The 27,458-nt window shown below is 38.6% G+C and overlaps 1 protein-coding gene across 3 annotated transcripts in view; it reads left to right on the forward strand.

The window, feature by feature from the left end:
* Nucleotides 1-11,497: 11,497 nt before the first annotated feature.
* Nucleotides 11,498-27,458, forward strand: part of ADAMTSL1 (ADAMTS like 1) — a 118,441-nt gene continuing 102,480 nt past the window's right edge. The window contains exons 1-2 of one of the 3 annotated variants that reach the window (XM_017730586.1): nt 11,498-11,787; nt 26,188-26,315. In XM_017730586.1, coding sequence (XP_017586075.1) covers nt 11,731-11,787; nt 26,188-26,315 — 185 coding nt within the window. In that variant the 5' untranslated portion in view covers nt 11,498-11,730. The remainder of the gene's footprint in view (nt 11,788-26,187; nt 26,316-27,458) is intronic. The other 2 variants (XM_017730588.1, XM_017730587.1) reach the window with 2 other exon arrangements.

Here is a 27,458-nt window from a genome sequence, read left to right on the forward strand (position 1 = left end):
TGAATTCAGCCCTGTCTCTCACAATTTAAGTGGTGGAACTACTGCTATATTCATAATTCAGGAGAGGGATATAAAGCCAAGGTTGAGAAAATTCAAACCAGTAATGTAACTAGTGTTTTATAAAATGCTCAAATTCTATCCTTGGATTTCCTAAAGGAAGCTCTGGGTGCTCCTTAAAAAGATGGGAGAAAAGGGTTCAAAATTATATCTTCATGTGACACACATGTAAAATAAATTAGTTTTATTTTATCCCACCATACCAAATCATTATAGAGGATGGAATAGCAGATTTTACCTTCTTGAGTATCAAATAATAGGTAATAAAAGTTGTTTAATTAAAGTAGCCCTGAACAGCATTACTACAAACACAAAGCCCATGACATGTGGGCATATGCTTAGAAGAATTTTATTTACCATTAAGCCACTTAGGCAGAGAGTGGTTTGGTGATCATTGGCCAGGATGTCAATAAACTAGAAAATTTTCATACAACGCATCTCACTTGTCTGTATCTCATGTTCTCACATCTGAATGTGGAAAATAAAAGATGCTTTTGAATCACATGGTGGTAACTATGCTAGTGGACAGACATATGTACCTATAAATTGCAAAACCTCTGTTAACTGTCACTTACACTGAAGAAACTGGCTAATTTGGTAGTTAGTTAGACACGTGGCACAGTGATCCTAACTCGTGCATTATATTCACCAGGCAAAGCTCATTGATATGTGGCATCTTTGTCACGGAGGTGGATGTACCTTTGGAAGGGCTGCCCTACTGTGAGCATTACTGGGACAGTAGGATTAATGGCACACAGCTCACTTCCCAACCTGCATTTTAAAGATTACAAGAAAAGACTGCCTGTCAGTCAATGGAAACAAGGCTCTATTGGACAGACAGGCCTTAGGAATGTAAAGCATAATGATTATAGATGGCACTGAAGGAAGTGTATCAAATACAAGTAAAACTGCTGGTGTTACAGCCTCTCCTCCTATGTGATACAAGACTACAAATCTCTAACCTTACCCATTGCTGCTGCACAGCATTTCTGAGCAGTTTTCCTCTGCCCACCAGGTAAGAGGGTTTTAATTAGCATGTGTATTTCCAGCTACATACAGATTTTAGAAAACCGAGCCTTTGATGTACTTCATACAGATAAAGAAATCTATATTATAATAAACTCTATTAAGCATATAGTGCTGTATAGCTGTGCCAGTATGAAAGCCCTTATTTAATTTCTAGCTTCTTCCACCCTACCTGCATTAGTTTTTGAATTGTTCATGACATCACAAGAAGTTTTTGACAAGCTGACAGTATTCTATGCTGCAGTGAATGCCATTTTCTCTCTCCGTGTAGTGAAGATCTGTGCTCATAAATGTTAAAATGTTACAACAAAAGAAACCAAACCCCTGTCACAGTTCACAAAGATACAATGTAGACCTACAATAAAAACGTGCTGGTTTTGCTTTGTCTTTTACTCTGAACTTTGACAGAAGAACAGGACAGTATACTTGGTCAAAGCCAGGAGAGAAGTGAGGAGAAGGAAGAAGTAATACGTAGCAGGGAAATGTAAATCTTAACAGATAAATAATGATCTAAAACCACAGTAAGCAATTAAGATTGCTTAGTTAATCTTCTCCATAGTCTCCTCCATAGTCTCCTCATTTAATGATTTAGATACAGTTCTTTCTTATTATATCAAAAGCTTTCTTTTTCAGAACAAAGGCTTCCAGACAGTAGCCCTCTTATACTCTTTCACTTCACAAAGACACAGTTCAGCACAAAAATATTTCATATCAACTTCAATGATGTTGTGCAGGCAAATAAAATTACAAACCTAAGTGGTCAGAACAACTGTTAATGTCAAAGATATATAAAAGCAAATTTTATAAATTAGGATTAAAATAAGAGAAAGTAGTTTAACTCAAAACTGCATTAAGGTAGCCCCATGAAAGTCTTTATAAATTAAATATAGGAGAGATTATGTATTGTATCACAAAGAAGTAGCTTTTGAACATAAGTATGCATGAAATACAATACCCATTTCAGTGGATAAACTGCTTAAATAAAACAAACGGCACCTGGTTACAGACAAACTATAATGATTGCCTCAAGAGGTTTTTTTAAATGATATATATGAAGATATCTTTGTTATAGCTATGACTTCAGGCAAGGTAGAAGATGTTGCAAAAATAAAGGCCAATCTGTCATAGTCTGTCAAGTGAGGTAGCTAAAAAGACACTGTAAAAAGATCTCAGAGAATTTGTGACATACAAAGAATATGGGACTTTAAGCTTTTCTTGTACAGATAAAGGAAGTCCTTTTATTGTCTTATATTTCTCATAATTAACATGCATGATGCAATAAGATACCTGAAAAGAGTAGACATTCATGAGAATTCATCTGATAAATGGCCTTTGAGGTTAAGGCTCTGAATTACAGTAGGATTCAGAACTCAGTCTTATGTGTTTTTCCCATGTAAAAATGTTGGCACAGGAGGCTTTGACACATTGACTGTGTAAATAAGTGACGGTTCTAAATAATCTAGTCTGAAATTCAGTTAGAGATCAATTGTTCCCTGATTTGCTGGCAAAGTTATTTTAAATCAGAAGTGCTACAGAACTAGAGCACTTGACTTCTGACTTTGAATAACCCCAGCCACAAAATTCCTGTTTACTTATCCATGCAGCATTATCTCCTGTCTTCTCAATATGTCCTTTAATACATTTCTATAATAGATATTGATCAGTTTGATGAAAACTGACACATATAAAGTTCTTGTATGACTGAAGGGTTTTGCTTTCCCTGATTAAAACTGGTGATGTTTATTTGCAAATACTCCTTCCATTGCTCAGAAATTTGTGTCTACTGCAGCAACTGATTTGACTGGAAAATCACATCTTTCTCAGAGGGAAGATTTAATTCTCTTAGTCAAGATAGTTTTCTTCAGTTCCTTGGTATTTGCATACTTAGTGCTATGATCATCTTTATCTTCAACTACCACATGAAAGGCTTTTATTTTTGAAATTCAGATTATATGAGTACACAGTACATGATAAAGCAAATTATAAAGCAGACTAAATATCATAGAAATTAGAATTTTACTTCAATTTTCACTCGTTTCGGTTTGTAAAAGACCTTACTGAGTTCCTTTCCATTATACCTGGTTTCTTCCTTGAATGAGAGAAGTATTAAGCTCCTTAAGATTCTATCATCTAATCACATGCCTGGCTCAGTGTAACCTAGTCAGATAAATTTACCAGCCACAATCACTCTTTAATTTTTTTAGAAGTTTTTCTGTGATGATTCAGTCCACATATGGATTTTAATTTTGAGTTGCCAATTGTCCTGAATTCAAACCAGAAGGTCACTAGATCCTACCAGTTGTAAACCCAAGAAATAAAAATTACTTCATTTTTTCAGCTGTTTCTCTGATAGTGAGAATATTTTCTGCCAAGCTTGAAAAGAGAATACTGCTTCCTGTATTTCTGCCATTTTGCAACTGTTTAATCCATCAAGTAGAAACTGCTGCTCTTTGCATAGTGAGCTGCAGTGCTGAGAAATTTAATATGGAACACGATAGCCTCCTAGTTATTAACATTATAATCTCTTCCAGTATTTTACTGGTTGCTTAAAAATAAATTTTTGTTACAACATAATAGTGCATTCATGGTCACAACGGTATACAGGTAGGAGTTCTCTTTTCTCAAATATTTGCAAGAAACATAAACAAAAAACATATGTTTCAAATATTTCACTGAATACCTTTTTCCACTCCTGCATGTATGTTGCAGCCATTTGAGCACTCTGCTGTTTCAAAATCCTACCATTTACTTTCATGTTTTATCTTTGTCTTATTCTTGTTTTTATTCTTTATCTTTCTGTATTTTAAAATGTACTTTGTGCTCTAACCTGAAGATTTTTTTTCCTCAACACTGACCCTCCTATCTTCTCCATCTCTGTAATTGTCACAAGAACAATTCCAGCTTTCAAATATGTCATTAGGTGGTTTTGTGTTATAATCCTAGCTGCTTGCCTGCATTGCTAATCTCTATCAACTTGACCAACTTGGGTGTAAGTAGTCTGTACTTTTTGCTTAGAAAAACACATTGTGACTGAGTGGGTGTTCCATCCACGTGGCTTCTTCACTATTGTTTTGATATTCAAAACTCTTTCACTGAGAAAGAAAGGCTTCTCCAATGCTCAAATATCTTGCTGGCTCAACCTTTCAAAGTGTGCTTTGTGCTGTCCTGGCATTTTCATTAATTTCTAGCACAAGTGATGGGCCAAACCCCGAAGACTTTGAATCCAACTCCTCTCCTTCCTTCACACCTCCTCTTCTGGAAACTTTGGAAAGCTGAATCCAGACACAGAGCTGAGTACTGTAAATTGGCCAAACATACATCCCACCTCCACCTAAGGGGTTTTCCAAATCCTGATCCAAAATGTACTTCCTAGTGTTACTTTTTGTCTCATTTCTTTGTAAGATTCTTAAAACTTGCCTATTCTTCCTTTCATGATATTTTGGCAGTTTCACATGATTTATTTTAGGTTCACTCATGATGGTCTATGCCTGCGTGTAGAATCTCAGTTTTGATAAGAAGAAAATGGAAATGTAATTGAATCCCATTTGCATTACAAAAAGCCACATAAATAATTACATATGCTTTACTTCCATAGAAGGAAAAATGAGACAAGGCAAAAGCTTTGTAAATTAGAGATCCAAAGAGGTTGAAAACCCTATGAGGGTTTTTGTTTGATTTGGGTTTGTTTTTATCAGTAAAGAAATTTATAACTCATAAATCCTCAACTGACTTCCAGATACAAAAGTATAAGCTCTGCTTCTTCAGTATTCAAAAGCAGTATCATCAGCCCCAAGTGTTTCTGTGCAATCTCTCTAAAACCACAGGCTTCATAGTTTGAACAATGAGACTTCTAATAATTACATGCAACTAATTTCTATCTTCTGTCAGTATCTGAGTCTGTAAAGGTTACATTTTCTGGTTATTTTTTGCGAATGGCGAGCCTAGAAACTTTTATGAAAAGTAAAACTTACATATTGACTTGACATCTGAAGCTGGGCCTATGATTTGAAAACCCAACAATGACTGTAAAACTGTTCAAGAATTTGCAAGAGTTGTTGACACAGAACAAGTCTCTTACTTGCTTGAAGTTCATTGCAAAACCTGGATGTTCTGTAAGGCAATGCAAATGCTCTGCAATTAATGTCAATTTGCCATACATATCTAAATGAGATTTACTTTCATGTGATTGCTCATGGAACTTAATCACCATATACGTTCACATAGCTAAAACTGCTAGTTTGCAGCTTCAGAAATGTTGTACAATTCTGTCCTCTGTTAGTGCCTTAATGTAAAATCATGGGTAAGTTATTTAATCTCACTTAATCTTACTGCACCTACAGTGCCCTGTTTGTAAAACAGAAACTGATTATCTTCTGTGTTTTGTGGGTTGCTCAAAGAGCAGGGCATGTTAAGGCTTCTTCAAAAATCTTCTGCAAGTAGACCTCAAAAGGAGCATACCACTGAACAACAATACAGGAAACTGTCTTGTGTGAAGAAATAAGATTGGAAAGTACAGGTTCACTTTCCAGAAAGAGAATGTTCGTGACCCAGATTCATGTGAGAGCTCACTCACAGACAGGAACTGAGATGATTCTAAAAACAGGAATCCAGTTCAGTCGGCCCATAAGGAGCATGTCCAAAAGTTGAGGACAGGTATTAAAGGCATGGAAGTGGCACCCTGGTAAGGATTAAGCCTGAGAGGGAAAAGATGTTGGAAGAATGATAGATAAGTGGTTTTCTTTCTTACTTGGAATTCTCTGTCGAAACAGGAGGAGGAAGTAATTTTCTATCTCCTGTTGCAGAATTTCCCTATTTTGTTGTTGTAATTTAGGATCTCAAGCATGTCAGTTCAAGATGTTTGGCTCATCCACTAAATTGCCACACCCTTACAATGAAAAAATGTGAACACAGTGTTAAATTGTTGTGCAAAACCCTGCAGGAGTCTATAATTATTTAGGCATTCTGGTAAAATTTTAGTTTAGGTTTTTCTGCTGCTGAAGGTCAAGGTCTATTATTGAAATACAACCGGTATCATAATTAATAAGGTAAATGGTGACGAACTAACGTGGAAGGGGGGAGTCCACTATAACTCATTACTTCAATGAGTTCAGTTAAATTTCAAGAAATGTAGGAATTCACTCCTACTCTTTCTGTAATTCCCATGAAGGAAGCAACTGTTCAGCTTCAACATTGAAAGCTCAAAATGTTTCATGTGGAAGCATCTCATCGGTCTGAGTTCTGTTAAGCCAAACAAAATGGATTAAGCAGTGTTACGTGTCATCCCTTTCTTGAGACTTTGCCTCACATTAGATGTGGGTGCTGAACACAGAGAGATCACAGAATACCTGTTCCAAAGTAACATCATTTCACTCCAGTGCTCATGGTAACCAGTCTCTCATAAAGAGCAAGGACCTGATGAGTCTGAAGGCTGAATATGTATCTATTTCCCTGCTAGGTGTGAATGAGGAATTTCTTACTGCTCAGAGCTGTATTGTTCCTCCTGTTGTACTTTCAAGTTTTATCTCAAGTTGGAGGTCTAGGTAAAGGTTTGTATGCATCAGCATACCTTTGAGGAAAGTGCTTCCATAATCCCACATCATGTACCTCTGAATGAGTTGTACCTAGATACTCCAGAATATTACACTTCTTATAACTTTAATTCTTGTTTCATCCACATCCTTGGAAGGCACATAGAGACTCACATATGTAAATGCAAATCCTGTCTATATCTCCTTATAAAGCACTGGCTTCCTCTCACTTCTCACTTTCCATATTTGCACAAGCTTCCAGGTTCCCAGAAATTAATCCAGGCTTACAAGAGAAAAAAATCTAAGAACAACTGGAACTGAAAAAGTAGAAAGAAATAAAAAGTTCTGGTTGCTACAGACTGTATGGCAAAAAAGAGGTCCAGCTACCAGGAAGAGACAGGTGGCTTCTGAGTGAAAATGGTAACATATTCTCCCCAGGGAGATCAGCTCCAAAGCTGAGTTCATTCTTTCCCGCTATAAAGCATATTGATGTTAACAGTTTTCTTCTGCCTGCACGTGTGTTTTTCCAATTAAGTATTGTTAAATCTGTAAACCTTGAAATACTGCTTCAGACACCCACCTTGGCTTCTACTTCCATTTTATATAACTTGTCATAGGTAGAATACAGTGTCAATAACCAATTCTGTTTCTCTCAAACGGATGCAAACTGATTTAATCTAACACCTGTCAGAGGTGAAGGAAAACTGGAACAAATAACCACTTCAGAAAGTGGAAGGAGTAATTTTCAGGACACAGAGTAGCATGTATTAGTGCACTCTCCCTTGAGATGGTGAAGGGCATGTATTTGTAAGGTCAAGTTTTGGAGGTGACATATTTGCATATGTGTACTCAGAAAGTGATGCTGAATGCAATCCTAGATTCACCAATCTCCAGTACCAATTTTTGAAAATACTTTGAGTGTCTCAGGACTTCATCTGTAGCATTAAGATTTTGCTAAAAACAACCTCTGTCTTACTGGGGAAACAAAAGTGCTGGGCACAATAGGCACCACCCAATATGTCCCTTAAACTTTCAGCTATTACTTCTGCTGCAGATAGCAGTCTTTTATTCCTCTGAATTCTTGTATTCACTTGGGGTCCATGACAAAGAAAATCTGGACATGAACAGGGCCTGAGGTTTTGCACTGTTCAGGCAATGTTATTTTGTTTAGAGCATATTTTCCTTTGTAGTATAGGCTTTATTTTTTATATATATGCATCCAAAGAAGAAATACCACACTCCTACTGTTTCATATATAGAATGAGCTTTCAGCAAGACAAATAAATTAACTCCATACAAATGCATATATGGAATACAATAAAGCCCTGGACCCAAAAGGCAGGATATGGAGATGTTCAGCTCCAGATTCTTTCAGGTACTTGATGCCTTAAAGTAATTTTTCAGTAAATCTACACTTCTTTTTAAAGGTTGGGTTTTTTGGGGCGTTTTTTTCAGTTAGGAATAATTCAAATGAGCCTTTAGGTAGATGCAATACTGCTCTGTAGGAATTGGCAGATACTGGGCATGACTGCTCATTAAAGCTACATGCAAGAATTTGAGTAGACCTTTCCCTTGGACTTGATTCGTGTGAGTTTCCATTCCCTGAATTTCACTTTGATTTCTAGGTTCAACTATGTGCAGAAAACTGAAAGCCAAACTGTTGGAAGAATTATATTTATGTGGTTTCATGAAGAAATTACAGGGTTTGCAGGAGGTCGTTGTGAAAACAAAATTAAAGCTGCATTTTAGAATCTGGTCTAAATTTTAAATGTGCAACAAAATATCAGTCCTGGTGAATTTCATACATATTGCAATGCTATTATGAATATCATGCTGCTCTGCTAGTGATTAAACACACATCTTGAATAAACAAAGTTCTTTAAAGATAGGTCACCTTTTCAACATTGCAGACCACATAATTTTGTGGCATTACTGTAAGATATTCAACTCACTACAAGAAAGAAGTTGAAGTTCTGGAGCACATCCAAAAAAGAGCAAGAGACCTGGTGAAGGGTCTGGAGCATAAGTCCTGTGAGGAGCAGCTGAGGGAGCTGGGGTTGTTTAGCCTGGAGAAAAGGAGACTGAGGGGAAACCTTATCACTCTACAACTTTGAGTTGGTGGTTGGTCACTTCTCCCAAGAAACAAGTGGTAGGAGAAGAAGAAACAACCTCAAACTGAACCAAGAGATGTTTAGATTAGATATCGGGAACTGAGGTTGTCAGGCTGTCCAGGGAAGTGGTTGAGTCACCATTGCTGGAGATATTTAAAAGATGTGTAGATGTGGTGCTTAGGGGCATGGTTTAGTGGTGTACTTAGCAGTGTTAAAGTAACATTTGGACTTGGTGATCTTAAAGGTTTTATCCAACCTAAATGATTCTATGATTCCATTGTATAATAAACTCCTGTCTCCCACCATCATTCTTTGTGCAACATTCTCATCAGCTGCAGTGGAGTTCCATGATCAGAACAGTGGCAGAATACAAGGAATACAAATGTAATTCCAAAAATATTACTCCATCTTAGATGATAGAGTTGTCTATTGAGCCTTCTGTACTGATAAGAATACCCTATATTTCCTTTCAAAAAAGCCACATTTTTGGAACTTGAACAAGAAATACCCAAAACAAGACATTCAGAAATGGGTTTATGTAGTGCCAGTGCAACAATAAAGTTGGACTAAGAGAAAGGAAGAAAAAACCCAAACTACACAACAAAAAAACCCAAACACATGGTTATGAAAACGTCTTTGTCAGTTGTTCCATCCATTGTAAGTTATGTAATCATAATTGCAGCAGTTTTTTTCTTAAAAATAAAGCTGTCATGATTCATCTATTCAATATTACAAATCTTGCTGCTTACATTTAAAAGTTTGTCTTGAGAATTTCATTTACAGGAATTCCAGGCAATACTCTAAGTACTTCTCCAGTGATCTTAGTCTTGTAGAAAAGGAAGAGAGTATGGTAGAAAACATATGACAGTAGTTAGGAGATATATGGGAAAAATCCTTTTGTGCCAGTCTCTGGTGTGTGTGTTGACACTGCTGGTGAAGCAAAAGATATGAAGGCTTTGCTTTGGGGGGATCATGGTGTTATTTGTAAAAAGTACACTAGGTTTTTATTATATTTATATGTTTAGTTTCCTGAGTTTTCAAGGGCAATAGGAGAAGTCATAATTTCTCCCTTGATGTCATCCTATGGTTGCTTCCTCACTTCTGATGCTGCAAAGTAGTTCATCCCCCTGCTCTCCTCCGTGAGGTGGTCACTGAAGTTGCTGTAGAGACAACAGAGATGTAACAGAGGAATCTTAGAACCTGTTTCAAACCTTTTCTCATCCCTGCTATGTGCAGTCCAGCTAGTGCATTTTCCATCATAGCCCCTTCCTACTGAGCCTTTTCAGTCTTCCTGGTCCTGCTTCCTTGCCTGCCAAATCCAAAGGTACCCAACCAAATGACCGCTTGGCAGTGAAGGCTGAAATCTGTTTCTCCCACTGTTCCTAATTACTTTCATTTCTTATTTGAAATTTCTTCTTTAGCCTCATTTCCTAAAGCCCATCTTCATCTAGTTTATATCTTTTCTATTTTGGCCTTCAGATGTCTTCAGTGTTTATGTTCCTGTTCCTGTTATACAAAGCCAGACTCTTCTATCCTCCCATCTGACTTGTCAACATCTGTGACTCTTTTTTTTTTTTTTTCCCCACTCAGTTCCTTTCCTTTTGCAAAGTCTGTATCACTCTCCATCTGTTCATCCAGCTTTTCCTCCAGGCTGGTTTTAATTTCTACTGATGTGCAGTTCTATTAAATGATCTGTGGTTTACCCTTTCTTCTTTTTCCTTTCTGTCCTCAGTCCTGGCCTTTGGCAGAGTTTCCCTTTCCTTCTCTAGCTTCTGACTTCAGTCACTTTTCAGACTCATGGCTAGCATACTATTCTCCACCCCTAACACACAATACCTTACTTTTCTCCATTGTCTGAGCTTGCTGACGTACCAGAATCATGATTTTAGGGAATACTGGGCTTTCTATATGCCCATCTGTACATGGTGTGCCCTGAAGCAGCAAAATGTTGCCACTGCAAGGCATCCAGCTCAGCCCTATGTGGAAGAATACCTACTGCGTTTAGAAAGTTCTTGGATCCAGTTTGCAATTTCTCCTTCAAAAAATAAAATAAATGGACAGTAAGTAAAAAAAAAAAAATTAAAAATGTTGGAGACTTCAGGCAGTGCAGGAGCAGAGGCAGGCAAACTAAATGAATTCTGAACAGAGTGAGAGCAGTTATTTGAAAATCCTACCTGTCAAATTAATACTTAAAAGGCAGAGTTCTCACCTTTCCTGAGGTGTTTGAGTCTTTGCCTTTTTGTGCAAAATTCTTCCTCCAATAATCTCACTTTCCTTCCAACACAGAATAGGTTAGGTTTTAAATTTCCCCAAAGAAGAAAAATGTAGTGACAGAAAGACTGTCACTCAGTCCTGTTAGAAACATTTTTGGTTTACAGTTTTAAAGCACAGTCAGATCCCTTTGTTGCTGAGCAAATGGTGTAAAAGAGAACACATTTCTGTAAAGAATACAAGGCTTTAGCAAAATGTGCATTCTCCATGGAGAATGTAAGCATTTTCCGATTGGTGCTTTTTATGGCATACGTTATGTATTGACACAGATTAAGTTTCCCTCCTGTCTGGAACAATGCACGCTCAGGAGAGCTACTGACCTAGCAATAAACGTGAACAGCTCACGGCAAGTGGTGAAGCGGAGCTCCGGGAGCTGCAGGCAGAGCACTCCGTTCAGCTGTGCCATTCTGCCTCTCTCCTCCTACTACTCCTCCTCTCCCGCTCTCTTTTTCCTTCCCCTCTGTCTTTAGCTGCTACGCTTTCCCCAGACCTCTTGGCTTTGTTGTGCTGCATGTCTGAATAGCAGGAGGGGGATTGGCTAAACGCCGGCTCAGGAAGCGCTTCCCCGCAGCTCACGCCAACCCACCCACCCACGCCTGGGTCAGGAAATGTGAGCGGGGCTGATGGAAGCGGAGAAGCAGGGCTAAAGGCTTGCACCAGCGCTGGATGTGACAGCAGGCAGCCGAGCGCTTCGCAGCCTGCGCGTGTCCGACCCCAGGTCCGGCACGGACCCGACAATGGAGTGCTGCCGCTGGACAACCGCTGGCACCCTGCTTCTAGCTTCCCTTATCCTGGTAAATGCCATTTCTGTCCTACAAATGTGTACCGCCTGTAGCTGATACTGTATCTGTGTGCATATATGCGGGTGGCTATGTTTTTAATCTCTTAAGATCGCAGTTAGAGATGAGTTTGTTTTGAACAAGTCATGTAAGTCTTATCCTCGCTAAAGTACTGCAGACTTCGAGCCTTGGTATTGTGGGTTGCTGCCGGTGGAACCAAGAAGTTGATGTTGGCATCAGCTTTCTAAACTTGGAGAGCAATGACCTGTGAATAGTGATTTAACTGCTTGGGATTTAGAGAGGAGCTGTTTCTCTGCTCTTTAAATCAAACTGTATCACGCTGTAATGTTCCTGGAATTTTCTTCCTTTAAAAAAAAAAAAAGAAAATGTGTTTCAGTTTTGCACATGCAGAGAAGACAGGTACAGCATGTACTGAACTTTTTCCAGAAATCAGCTTAAATGAGCTTTTGTTATTTCTGTAACTCATTACAGAGTCAAGTTACCAACCTTCGAAAGATATATTCTGTGATATCTGGTATACTTCAGGGCAGTAAACTTGAGCATTACTGTATTATTTTCTTGCATACTTCCCCTGGTTATCCTGATAGGATGCCTACAGCTGAGAGATGTACCTATGCTGTTTGATGGACATTATATGTTCCTTTTTGACTCGTACTTAATTTTATGAGTGGTATGTTGGAAATCAGAAAATCTGCAGAAAGCATATTAATATGCATACACTTTTGATACACTTTGAGTCATCTTGGCATACATATGTTGCCCTTTTCTTAGAATCTGATGAAATATAGTGGTTCAAATAGCAAAGCATCATTAAGAAATACATGAATTTTATAGCAGCTTCCATCTTCTTATTTATCTGTATAAACCAGTCTATAGTAAGCATTATAATCTTAACACATTTTCAGTAGCCACATGGGGACCTAAACATCAGGATAACCCTATTCAAAATGCTTATTTAAAATGATTGTATTATTAAAAAAAGAAAAACCAAACCCAACTTTTTGGATATAGAGTCACTAAATACTATTTGAGCGCTAGAAATAAGAATGCTATCTGGACTGATCTAGAAGTCTTACTTTGTTTTAAAGTCTATTTGCCATTCATAATACTGAATTCATGCAAAACAGCATGTAGTCAGCATAGATTCTCTTTCATTTGTGAAAATGAGATGTTTATAACCTGATGACCTTAATAAGTCAATAACAACTTAGCCAATCCTGCAGGACTAATTTAGGGAAGATCAACAGGAGATGTGACTCAACAAGTATGTGTAAAGACTGTAGGATTTGGCCTCATGTTAAGCTCATAATATTTGTACATCACTCTGCTGCTTGTGAATTAAGTTCTCAGTCCCTGATTCATGAAAATAAATAGTGCATTCTGCTGCCAACTATTATCCATTATATTCCACACTATACTAGTTTTTATTTGTATGACTTACCCTGCCTCAAGAGATTTCCCTGCACCTCCCAGCAAATCTCTTTGTGCCTTAAGAATAGTGATGTGAAGGAAGCTTAACTTTCTTTTTGAATCAGACCATTCTTTTTTTCCTTCATTCCAGTATTTGACTTATAGCTTGGCTAGAGATAGGGATAAGTTGTAGGATACCTTGGTATACTCATTCCTACTGTAGTTTATTGCAGCATGAGTTCACCAAAGGCATGGTAGAAAGCTCATAGATGTTTTCTGAGAAAAAACAAGAAGTCATTGAATCAGGCTGTGACCTGGCTGTTAGCATCCTAGACGTTAGCCTTTAGCCAAGCAGACAGAATGAGTTTGAAATCTATGACAATCAACATTTGGATTTATGTTTATTGCCTTGTATCTCTTCGAAAGGCTCTGTCTTTCCCACATTAACCAACACCAGCAGCTTCTTGTCATGTAGCACTCTAGTAACATCAGCAAAAGTTTACAGCTGTAAGCACTAAGGTTATGCAAGAAATGCTTACAAGATTGGTCTTAGAAGAATTTATCACACGTTCCTAAGTGTTCAGTAAGACACAGTAGAGCAAAGTAGCACCTAAAGTCTTTGTTCAGCATCTTTGCCTCAAGGAAGGACATTGCACAGCCCAGGCACACACACAGCCTATATACTTGTACCATATTGAGAGAACCAGTTTGTCAGGCATTTATGTGGACTAATTTTCATGGCTCTTTTGAGAATCTGAGCCATAACACTAAGATGCTTGTATTGAAAAAGCTGTATGAAAAGGTAATTTTTCTTTCCAGAGAAAGACCACATATTTGGAGAATTTTGCTTATTGCTCCATGAACTTTCGCATGCTAAGGAAATATTACTACATTACTTTTAAGAGCAACAAAAGAAAGCAGGCATTTTGTTCCGGAGATTTTCCCTTTGGTTAGTTTAAAAATAAAAGCCTAGCACAAGCAAATCACAGTTGTCTAACTCAAAGGAATGTAGCCAAAACCATAACCAGCCATGAGTTCAGCCGAACTCGAAGTCAAATCACGTCATGTCAGAAGGACATTTAAACACATTTGCATTTGTTATTTGCATCTTTTCAGCAGCTTTTTTAGGCTCTCTTTGTTGCTGTTGCGATTCTTACAGAAGTTACACTAGGGACTGTAATAAAGTACATGTGTTTTTCTACAGGATTTCTTTCTTTTGCTGTGCTAATTTGTACATGGAAAATAGTCAAATACAATAGTCCATTCCTTCCAGGCTCTTTGGCATTACACTCCCCTATTATCTAACTGGGTCTGTCTTGGATGACCACAAGCACAATTAGCCAGTGAAATGAGTATGTTTCTTGTTTACATCTGAATGCACAAAGCTTGACGGCTTTTCCTTTCACGTGTAGATAGGTCTACCTACTGCTGTATGTCTGTCTCTACAATTGTAGGTATATTAAGGGGGTTTTTTTCCAGTATGAGATCCAAAGAACACAAATGTATTTTTATGCAGGATCATGTATATGTACAGACTAGCATTTGATCACATCAGTTGGGGAAGGATGAACTGAAATGCAGAGTTCAGCTATACAAAGCTGAGATTTATTCATGTTACAAAGTGAAAATGTCTCACCATTGTGGTTTGTGACTCATGCTGCTATACTTCAGATATGCCATGTCTATAAAACAAAACTATTTCTTATGGGAAGGACTAGATGCTAATAAGTATGTATGATCATAATTTCTTCCTGTATTACACTAGAATTCTGTGTTGGGACATATTTAACTGACCTCTTCCTTCAGATTCTTGAAGTATAAAATTTATTTCTTCTTTTTCTACCAAGTGCAGAGGCTTGCATGAGCTAAATTAAGGTTGTGTCATGAATTTTTTTTTGCTTTTGGATTTTAGTGAATTGAACTCTGCACTTAATGTAGGCTGTTGAGCTACTATCTGCTTCACCAGTGTCACTAAAGGTTAACGTGTTCTTTTAATGAATTTGCTAGATTCACAGGGCTGCAAAAGAATAATGAAAGAAGGAATAAAACTGAACACTGTGGAGAGTCTGAAGATTGGAATGTGTTCACCTGTAGTCATGGATCTGTCAGCTGGACAAACTTCAGTGCTCAGAAGGTTCATGAGTTAATGCAAAGTCTGAGAGGGCCATATGACCAGACAAATAATTCTTTAGAAGAGGACTATCAATCTCTGCATGACTAAATTTCCACTGAAGCAAATATAACCTGAATCCCTTAAAACTGTGTTGTTAGCTGTCCAAATAAAACCTCATGATTTCTGTTGTATTGTCAAATCTACGGACAGCAGTGTTGCTTCTATTGCTTTTTTGTAGCTATTTTCTTAACCTTGTAAGAAAACTCAGAATTGTATGGGAAAAAATTACATGGGGGAAAAATGGGAAATTGCAGTCTGAAGAAGGAAAGAAGAGTGGTAAGACCATCCTTTATGGAAACAATTAAAAAGTTAAAGGTAGTGAAAAAAAACCTGAAAACACACCAACAACCAGGTGGTATAAAATCATGATAGGGAGCAGGCAAAAGAAAAAGAAATTACTTTTTCTCAGCCCAAGTCAAGGACAGTTCTAAAATAAGTCTTCTCATCTGGTGGACAACAATTAATCCAAAAATTGTCATGAAGTGATTATTTCATCAGAATATCGTACTTGGGTATGAGCCACAACTTCTTCCTAACTCCTGTACAGGAATGGCTAGTTTTTGTTGTTGGCTTCTCCATCTTTTTGCAACACCTTATGGGCAGCAGGCTTATCTTAGCAGATGGCTGACCAGTATTGCATGCTCAAGGTGTTACAACGTGTTCTAACTCTAAGATGTATGTAGGCAAAATGGGGGAAGTAAGCAAAGGATATATATTCTGTGGAGTGAGAAGATTTTCTCTTAGGTATTTAAGCCTGTGTAGTGTTGAACACAGACCAACAGCAGTCAAAGCTTAGTAGAATCTGATCACTTAGATGTCCTTCTATCTCAGGGAATGTAAATCATTTCATCATAGGTCTGAGATTTTTTATCATCTACCTTTTAAGTACCCTGTTTAGAATTCCATTCCATGTATGACCATCTTTATTTCATTTTTCTGCAGTAACTGAACTTTTCCAAACTTCTTATAAAAGTAGCTAAAGTTGGGTAAAATTGGAAGGGGGGGAAAGCAGTGTGTGTATTTGTGAGATTTCGTTTTCTGACAAAGCCAGCATATGTAGAAATCTTAGTAGTTTTGTCAGCTGTGGATTTTTTGGTTGCAGCTTATAGGGGCAGTCATTCTAGCTGTGCAGAGAAATAAGTAGTATGTACATTGATACTACTGTACATTAATTTTCACATTGTTTCCACTTTAGTGTTCACTGCCTTTATGGAATCTCTTCCAAAGCTTCAACCTTTAAAATTTCTGCTTTTCAGGGACTTCTCATAGAGGAAGTTCAACAGAGAGGGTGTCAGGGTAGAGGGAATGGGGTTGTGTGATAATGTAAGACATCCTGATAAATTCCAAGAGTGCTCAAGAAATGAGACAGGAAATTATATGCAACTTATAATAAATTCAAACTGTCCCATAAAATAAATATTTGTTTCCATATGAATGGTGGGTGTCGAATTTCCCCTTCTAGCTTTGTTGGATATAATCTTAGTCCCTGTTTGAAGTTTCCTAGTGTGTTGTTCAGGTTCTGTGCTCTATCAACAGAGCCAGATATGAAAGGAAATAAAAGAAGCAATAGGGTCTCCTACTGTTTTGATGCTGGCATCAGATGGATGAATTATTTATTTACTTATATTTACTTACTTACTTGCTGGTTTACTGAAATCCTGTATTTCTTTCAGTCTGAATTGTTAAAAGCATGAGTTGTTCAGGGCAAACATAATGGCCTTTAACAAGCCCAAGGCTGTCTTCTTCTCTTACTGTAAATATCTTTTGGATCTGACATTTTCATATTTCCTGTAACTTTTTAAAAGAGAGAGGATTTTCAAGTTCCCGTGGTATGTTCAATATTTCCCTTAAAGGTCCAGCCATGTTTTAAAGACAAAAGATCTGAATTAGCTGAAAGGGAGAGGGAAGTACTGTAACACAAATATCTGAAACTAAAAGCTTGAGTTTCTGTAGGTTTAATTGTAAGATTCTGCCACTCCAAACTTTAGAAGTCTTATCATTCTCTGATGGGCTCATCAGTGCTGGTAAGCACCAGGTCAAGAGGGAGTGTCTTATCACCTTACTAGAACTGAAGACTGACACAGAGAGAAACGCATATCCTTTCTGTGTAGCAAACTAGTTCAAAGTCTGGATGTGTCATTTCTGGCTTTTGGGGACAGCAAGGGAAAAAAATATTTTCCTCACATGGGATTTGAGGGCAGCATGAGAAGAGGAGCAGCAGCTTATGTCCTGACAGTGTTTAGCGCCTTCCATCTTGGCAGGTCAATGTAAATTCATGAAAGAAAAGAAAAGTGGTACTGCTAAAAGACTTCCTTCCTTCCTTCCTTCCTTCCTTCCTTCCTTCCTTCCTTCCTTCCTTCCTTCCTTCCTTCCTTCCTTCCTTCCTTCCTTCCTTCCTTCCTTCCTTCCTTCCTTCCTTCCTTCCTTCCTTCCTTCCTTCCTTCCTTCCTTCCTTCCTTCCTTCCTTCCTTCCTTCCTTCCTTCCTTCCTTCTTCCTTCCGAATTCCTTCCGAATTCCTTCCCTCCCCCCCTCCCTCCTTCCTTTTTTCTTAAAGCTGATGAGCACAGCACAGCCAACACATACATTCATTTCTCCCCATTTAGAAAACACTTGGCATGCAATAGCCCTCATCACAGATTACAATTTTAATTTTCTCTCATCACCTTTCTGTGTGCATTGTGGGCTTTATCCCTGCCCACAGTTCTTACTACGTGGAAGAAAAATCCGAAGTCCTCGAGTGCAAGATGCACTTTTGAACCCATGCTGTTGGGTGGGTTCCGAATTCTGAAAAATGATTTCACCTCTCCTGTATCTGAACCAGTCCTAGCCTTAAAAACCCTTCTGAGTCAATAAGGCAACAAATCTGAGGCTGAGCCATCTTGGACTTGCTCTGTATTGGATCACCCATGCCTGGTGTTTACACCAGCACAGCAGGATTTAAATATGACAAAATGTTGTAACTTCAGTCTGTGAGAGCAAGAAAGAAAACTCTTGTATTCACACTGCTCTCCTGGTGTGTTTTTTCATATGGGTAAAAAGGGTGAGAGATAGGACTCAGCTGAGGTTTATAAGGCACTGTTATAAAATGTTACACAGAGCTAAGTGTGCACCATGTTGAAGTGATATGGTGTCAGCTCCATCCCCTGCCAGCAACCCCTTTCCCCGTCCCTCCAGCTGGCTGCTGCCCTTCTATGAGGAGAAATGAGCTCACATTTGGCACATTTCTCCTGGGATACAACTTCCAGTCCAGGTTTAGGAATGGCTGTTTAGCTCTTAATGTCCTGAGATGGCTGTTAATCGATCCTTCCTTGTACTGTGGCACACTAGAAGCTGTGTCCTCCCATATACACAGTGCAGCTATATGGCTTGCTTCAGGGCATTAGGAATCCCTTGGGACTATGAGGACAGCACTGGCAATATTCTTGTCCTTCTGAGATGAATTTATGTGTGGAGATAATTATGTAAGAGGGTGCAACTGTGTACAACACTGAGACACTCTTTTTAGGAGTTCAGTGTGACACTTTGTCCTATTACTTGTGCAATAGCCATATCAGGTCATGGTTAGGGAGGGAGGTGAGGTTATTGCCCTCTCAATAAACCTTTTCTTTCCTGTGCAAAAGGAAAACATACTATAATTTATCTTTTTCTTTCCCTTTAGTAATGAGCCTGTCTTGCATGACTGTGCTCTTAAGAATAAGAGAAGACAAAAAGGAGCACAGCACTGAAAAGGACTAACACAGCAAATTTTCACTAATGTCCCTGAACTGAGCTAGCTGTATGTGTATCAGGTGTTTTCCTTCAGGGTAAGGAAAAATGCAGCTATTGATTTGTTCACAAGAGCAGAATAAGCATTGGGAAACTGCAAGAGTATCTTGGTGAAATTTTCTCATGATGGATAATTTGTGGCAAGAGGAGTAAATGTAAAACTATCCAGAAAGAGATTTGGATTTTTTTTTTTTTGTTTATTCCTTTTTAAGAGACTGAAATAATAAATCCTGGGTGATTTATCTGCACTAGCAAAATCTGAGCGTAATTACCCAAAGTTCAGAATATATGCTCACACGCCTGTGCTCCTGTGCCAGTACCTTCCTTGTGGTTTGGAGACATTCAGATCAAGGGTTCCCTGTGCCAGGGATTTTCCGTAGGAAATACTCTCTTGATCCCCTCAGAGGCCTTTTGCTTTGACTTGCAAGTGAAAAGGAGGCAAAAATTCCTAAGTTAATTTCCAAGACTGTGAAGCCTCAGGCAAGTGGGATGGTACTGTTCAGTTCACAGTTGCATCCCCAGTAGGAGGGAGTTGCTAGCCTCCAGGGAACTGAGGAGATAGTGTTCAAGGAATAGCCACTTTGGCCTCAAGATGTCTGATGCTCATTGCAGCTACTTTTCTTTCCAGGTTGTTTGCCAGGGAAAACGGTGTTGTAGAAGTATTTTGAACAGTTCTGTAGGCATCCTTTTGATCTGGCCATATGGAACAGCATGCAGTTATTCATGGCAGCAATGGCACTTGGGGTCACTCAGCATCTCAGGTGCAGTAAACAACTCATGCAGATTGGGTACAAGGGCATTTTCTCTTTTCATCTTTTAAATTCTGTGAGAGCATGTCTTGGGTTGACTTTATGATGTGTATCCCATATCGCTGCCCTATGCCTAGAAATTAATTCTTGTGCCTTTCTATGCCTTTAAACTGAGCCTGAGAGGGGGAAAGAAAAACTGAGCAAAACTTTTTCAAAGCAGTTTGCAGCTTGTTCAAGGTCACACAGAGACAGCGACTGTTTTTTTCCAGCTGCGGCAGGGGAGCGAGGAAGCACCCGGCTTGCTGCTCCTGGGTCAGATTTTGGCCAGTTGTTCAGTTTCTTTTTTTCCAGAGAGAGACTGAGAGTTGAACTTTTTTTTTCCTTCCTGGAATTTCGGATTTTCTCCCTTTTCTACTGGACTGCTTCAGTATCAGAGCATATCAGGAGGACTTTCCACCGGGCATAGAGGGCCTGGCCCTGGCCCAAGCCCCAGCTCCAAGGAGACCAAAGGAGGACTCTAACACTTTCCCAGGTTTTTTCTCCACAGCGAGAGATTTTATTATTTAGCAAATATTTTATTATTTTCCTTTTCCCGTGTGTTTGTTAAATAAATAGTTTTTTATAGTTTTTATCTCTTCCACTTTCCTTTGAGGAAAATTTATTTTTCCCGAACCTGGTGGGGGAGGGGTGGTTGTGCCTTCTCTCAGAGGATATATTTCTAAATTTAGCCAAACCGGCACAGAGCAGAACTTCCATTACTTTGGTAAGCATGTCAGGTAGGTGGGATTTTCTGGTTTGTGTGGTCCTTCTGGAGGCTGGCTGGTTGGTAGGTCTGGTGGCAGAAGTCCTTTTTTTTGCTTTTACATGGGATACAGACCAGACAATGGGAAGACAAGCTGTTTACCATACCAGCTAAACCATCTATCCTGATCCTGAATCTGACCTTTCGGAAAAGAAAACAGGTTGAAGTCATTGGTTTCTATGGCTGACTTCATGAGGTGCATGAAATGGAAAGATACCTCCTTGGAACTGAAGAACATCTATTGTCGTGGGAAATCCTAGTGTTTCCAGGGAATCATGCTCCTCAGAAAGATAAAGCTTACTGTTGTCAGCCCTTTCTTCAGTATGGTGCAGTTATTCTGGAAGACTAGATGTGCTTTGGTCATACAGTACCATTTAAAATTACGTGCAAGTCTTTGTCTAGATAGATTAAACATTTTCTTTTCGTGAATTGCAAACTGTATGTGTCAGAATATTTTGCTTATGTTGTTTCAATATATTCACTTTGAAAAGTTTCAACAGTTAGTCAGAAGTGTCTTGTATGTTATCATACTTTTTGATGGTAATTACCAATATTAATTCAACTGACTGTGAATTCGTTCTGCCTTGCCTTTTTTCAAAAGCCAGAGATTTCCAAACAGTTTTCCATGTGAGCTTTAATCCCGCTGTTAACTTGGATGGAATGCAACTAAGATACATAACATTGTGCCAATGAAATCTTATAAACCATACATTTACATTGGTTGAAGCTTTGAAATACATGGGTTTTATAAAGAGTTGAGGTCACCGGCCTTGTCTCCTGCTGTTACACACCTAGGGAAGTGCTGAGAGCAGTTTCTTGCTGGTTCACAACAGACAGCATTTCAGTACTGTGTGAAGTATATATTTGACCTCAGTGATAAACATCAAAGGATGATCAAGGATTACTCAAAGGAGAATGTGTGGCTTGGCAACAATTCACATAGGGATGCATTTAAACTTATCTGAAAAGGCTGGGCAGGAAGACAATTATATAGGAAAAATTACTGGGTTTCTGTCCCTAACATAATTTTTACAGGAGCTAAAGACAAGTTTAGGCAGTGGCCTCAGAGGAGTCTTGCGTATTGTCACTGACGCTTCATCATACCCTGAAACGGTGGGGATATGGTAAGAACCAGATGATATAAATTTCTTAACCAAACTCAGTGACATATTATCATATTATCTGGGAAATAACTGGCCTAAATACTGTATCAATGCCATAGTCCAACAAGAGTTTAACTACATTTTTTACTATCTGTATTGCTGTTTAATCAAGGGAACACACTGGGTACTTGAAGAAAGGACTCCAGCAGCATTTTACTGAATGAGGATGAAGACTGGATGTCTCAGAACCAGAGGAGAAATTAATGAGCATGATCTGTATTTATATACACACTCTTCTGTGTGACACTGACAAATAGTTGGATTCTGTAAGGATAGCACTGTTCCAAACAAACCTTTAAATTCAATTTCAATGTGCAACTAAGATTGATTTTCTTAAGGTTGAACTTCTTTTATAGACGTCAGGACATGAACAGAAGTCTTGCTGCTCTTCATTTTTCTCCCTCTGTGCACCCACACACGTGTACACATATGCTTTTAAAAGAAACCTGGTTCTTTTCAGGGATGCAGCGCCTAGATGTCCAGGTAGCTGTTGTGATTTAAGGATGTGTGACACTTGTATTCCAGATGGTCTAAATGATTTCTGTATACTGTAAGTGGAAAGGGTAGGAAACACCACTGAATCTAACATGGATGCCTGAAAACTCTGTAGTAAATTCAGAAATTACTATTAAACACGAAAGCTGGATTTTTTTTGAAGAATCAGATTGGATGCCTAGCTCTATTAGTCCTACTTGGTTATGTCAGATTGCTTTTGTTTGTATTATGAAAAGTCCTTTGTTTGACTTGCAGTTTAAAGCCTTTTTTCTTTTACTACTGTAAGCATTTTCACCTGAGTACCCTATCTATTAGTGATTTCATTTTTTACACATTATCCTTTTTGACTTCTGGTCCAATAGCACAAGGTGTTCTTCCTATTTCTCATTAGACAATTCTTTGGGAGTCTTCCTGCCCTCTCCCACTGGAGCTGAGGTATGGGGTGGTAGATGCAGGATCACTACCAGATTAAGAAGTGTATGTTAAGATAATAAAGGGGTTAAGGAAGATCTGGCTTTGGTTAGTGCTAGCAGATAAGCAAATTACTTAATGCTGACATTTCTGACTGGATAATTTTGATCAGGACATCGTGAGTTTTGTCTGGCCAAAGCAATGGGTATTTCCTGGGAAGCTCAGGCTGACATGCACCTAGAATGGACAGAAAGGATAAGGAAGGTCTTCTGGTACCAGCAACAGGGCATAATGAGCCTTAATGACTGCATTTAGCTTCTTTCACATACACTGGTATTATTGAGAACCACCAATCTGGAGTATCTCGGGCAGAGGTAAAAGACTTTTTCTATGATGGAACTGTTGCTTAAAGAAAGCTTTAAGTGGTGCCAGCTTTGCTTTTTGCAGCTTTAAGGGCATATACTTCCCTCTACTTTTTTTTTTTTCCTATTTTTTGTTCCTTCTCTTTATTCTCTATGACAGGAACTTCAGGGCTTTAAAGAAGTACTGTAGGAGCTCTTGCACTGCAGAACTCTTGACTGCTACTTTAATGTAAGATCTTAAGGTTGATTCATTTTGTTGAAAGTGGGTAGAAATTATTAACTACCAGTATAAGCTACTTTTGAAAAATCTATGTTAGACAATGAATTCTAGCTAGTAATTGTATAGATATCCTGTATCTTGGATAGAACCATAATGGACAGTTGTCTTCTGATTTAAAATGACTTTTTGGGTATTGCTAGAATTTCAAGCTCAGTCTTAACCATGTAGCTCACAGGAAGGAAAACACTCTACTTTCTTTAACATTAAACATGGATAGAGTTGAAATGAATTATGTTTATTCGACTTGTTAAAAGAAAACTTGGAGCCTGTTCCAGCTTGAGATCACATGTTTTTTGGGAATATATAGGTCTTAAAACAAATTTTGGAATGCAAGTAATAGGCTCACAGTTCTCCTCTGGGTGGGATTACAGTTTATGTCAGAAAAACTTGGACCTTTAGAATATCTAGTTGTGCTGATGCTTGTAATTTGTGCTGAGGTAAGAGTACTTGGTTCACGTGAGTTTACCTTGCAACCCTTTGTAATTATGTCTTTGGACTTTCAACCAGGGCTGAATGATCAGGTCATGCACCCATCTGCAGTTTGAAGATATTTGTTTTCCTATAAACTGGAAGCACAGACATGTGTTTTAATTTTAAGAGAATAAAATTACAAATACTCATTTTCATTTTATAAAAATTACTTTTCAAAAAGCAGTCAGGTGATATAACCTCAGTAAATTGTTGTGTCTTCTCCTATCTCAAATGTAAATCTGGATACTGGGTCACATCTAGTCATAGTTAGAATTTGATCACTTATGAAGCTTTAATTTTTAAATTTACCCTTCCAATTATCGTGTTGAATTTTTTTTATATATATATTTTAATAAAGGTAAGATAAAATGAGTGTGTCGAATAATTATTACACACTCATTAGACAGACCCCGTATTATCTCTCACAGACTAAATTAATTTTTACTTATGAATAACAATATTCAAGGCTGGTATATTTCACCATATTTCATTACTAAACTTCTACACAGCTTCACTGAAGGTAAAATTATTTTGGTGTTGAGTTATCTCTGTGTCTCAAATAATCTCTTAATGTTGCCATCAAACAGGAGGTTCTGATTGATGGCAGAGCATCGCCAGCCTGGAAAGGGAGGGGATTGCCCTGCTCTGGTCTGCACTGGAGTGGTCTTACCTCAAGTCCTGGGGGCAGTTTCTGGGTGCCACAATATGAGAAAGACATCAAACTGTTAGAGAGCATCCAAAGAAGGGCTGCAAAGACAGTGAAGGACCTTGAGGAGAAGCCGTATGGGGAGTGGCTGAGGTCCCTTCGTCTGTCCAGCCTGGAGTAGAGGAGACTGAGGAGAGACCCCATTGCAGCCTACAATTGCCTCATAAGGGGAAGAGGAGAGGCAGGCACTGATCTCTTCTCTGTGCTGACCAGTGAAAGGACCCAAGGGAATGGCCTGAAGCTGTGTCAGGAGGAGGTTTGGATTGGATGTCAGGAATAGGTTTTCACTGAGAGTGTAGTTGAACACTGGAACAGGCTCCACAGGAAAGTGGTCACAGCACCAGCCTGACAGAGTTCAAGAAGCATTTGGACAATGCTCTCAGGCACATGGCTTGACACTTAGGGTGTCCTGTGCAGGACCAAGAGTTGGACTCGATGATTCTGATGGGTCCTTTTCAACTCACCATATTCTATGGTGCTATGAAAGCTGAGGCTGATTGCTGTAACATGGGCCAGCAGCGATGCTTGCTGATGTTCCTCTGTTCAGGGTGTACCTTCGAAGTCTCCCTCATATTGTTGTTTTGCCTTCTTATGAATATCAAGTGCAGTTAGAGCTGCTATTCACCAGGTGCTGGCCCACAGCACAAGTCAAGCTTTGAAGGAGAGTACTGCCTGTCTCCATCAGACACAGGCATTTTTGGTGCACCTTTGCAAGGCTGGTCAGTTTTTCCAGCAAAACCACATTTCCCACTGGAACAGTATCTAAATAGATGGTTAAATCATTTGCGTCCATAAAAGTCTATGTTTCTGAGGTGCATTTGCATGAATGAAAATGAAATGCTGAATACAGGTATGACTGCTTTATTTGAGGCAGGTACTAGTATCTGTTTATGACTTAGTCCTGGAAAAGCTGTGCATTTCTGAGTCTTTCAGTGCTGCTTCTCTATGAAGTTGTTAGAGCACAGCCACTGGCATTAACAATACCACTGTCTGGGTCTGCGCCTGACACTGGTAACTCCTGCTCTTCAGGGAATGTGCATTTTCTTTTTTAAGCTAGCAAACAGTAAGGATTAAACAGTTAGGGAAACTTTGTCCAGCAAGTTTCATAGCTCTTTAGACAGAGAAGCAATGATAGTTCAAATTCTTTGTGGTGCGCGCATGAAAGTGATTATACTTAATGCCTTTTTAGCACATTTTTCCTTAGGAGCTTTTTGGAAGGTACCTTTCAATATGCCTTTTCGTAGTTTCTAACACAGCAGCAAAACTTCAGAGTACAATTTCTAATATCTATAATACTCCAATTCTTAATCAGAAAAAATCCTTTGTCTCGCTGTTGTTCAAAGACCTCTCTTAGAGCAGACTTCACTAGCCTCAAACTGAGACAAAGTAGGATATTCAAAAGATGAAAATGACCTCATACACCATTCACTACGAAGGAACTGGTTGTCAACCAGTAGGCATGCCAGAGAGGAACATATTTATTCAATCTATTCAGTGCTTTCAATAAGTAGGATGATATCCAGTAAAAAGAAAGGTTAAACTAGCAACAGTATTTTTGACACTTAAATGTTGTTTCCTGATTTTTTTTCCTTCTCCCTCTCCTCAGAGCTCCAGAACAGCTCGCTCGGAGGAAGACCGAGACTCACTGTGGGATGCCTGGGGCTCGTGGAGCGAATGTTCACGCACTTGTGGAGGAGGGGCTTCATATTCACTGAGACGCTGCCTGAGCAGCAAGTAAGTGGCTGGACGTTTTTTACTTCATTGGTGGAAAAATTCAACCTACTCATGTATGTCAGACCATAAAAAGTAACCAGTGGAGATCTTGACCTACATTGAAATTTTCATCTCAGTGTCAAAAAATTATGGTGGTGGTTGTTTTTAATTCAGGCAGGCAGCCAACATGCTTGATAAGGCAACACTCTCTAAAATATAGCAAGAACCGATGGATATAAAAAGTGGTCTGCACAGCTTGCAAGGCTGCCAGCACCTGAAATTGAAACTTCCCTCCACTTTCACCATTTAAGCAGTAAGAGTTGTCATGCACTCATACCAGGATACAGATAATTCACTACATTTAGTACCCCACAGTCTCAGCCACACTGACTTTAAAAGCATCACATTAATCAAATGTGGGATCCTGAGCTACAGAAGAAAAGGTAACAATTCTACAAAGGATATCTTACAAATTAAATTTCAGATAGGAAGTCTTTCATACCGGCAAGGCCCCTCCCAAGAAAGAGAAATAAAATGGTCTGGTACAAAGGTGAGTTCTGGGTACCCAGTAAGGCATCTGAGATTTTATTCCTACCCAGTTACTAGCTTGCAGTGGAAAACGAACAATTCATTTGACAACATTTCCACTCTTTACTTCATGTAAGTTTTACCTGCAAAATATTTCTAGCAAATACTTTTTCTATCTACTTTAGGAAAAAAATTACCTGCAGTCAACATGGTATATGTGATAAATATTAAGAGATTTCTGGTAAAGGATATGAAGGGAAACTCCAGACCCAAACTTCATGGCTTTTTGCCATCTCTGATACCTTATATATTGTAGGATAAAAAATCTAATACAATTTTCCATCCTGCATACTTTCTTTCATATTTTTATTCATGTGCTTATAAAACTGATGTTAATATAACAAACAGTGGCCATACAATCCAAATAATTTCCTCTGTCTGGCATTTTAATATGTGATGTTGTTTAGTGAAGACCGGAAACACCATAAGGCATTGAACCATAACATCAGAATAGGATATTGTGTATTTTAGCTTTATCTGTGAACAGTCTCCTAGTAGCCCCATTTATTGAGTTGACTGTGTGCAAAAGTCTGCTGGAAGAAAAGAGGCAAAGACATCTGATGAAATAAGTGGAAA

Source organism: Corvus brachyrhynchos, unplaced genomic scaffold (assembly GCF_000691975.1).
Source record: "Corvus brachyrhynchos isolate BGI_N302 unplaced genomic scaffold, ASM69197v1 scaffold93, whole genome shotgun sequence".
NCBI classification, from domain to species: Eukaryota; Metazoa; Chordata; class Aves; order Passeriformes; family Corvidae; genus Corvus; species Corvus brachyrhynchos.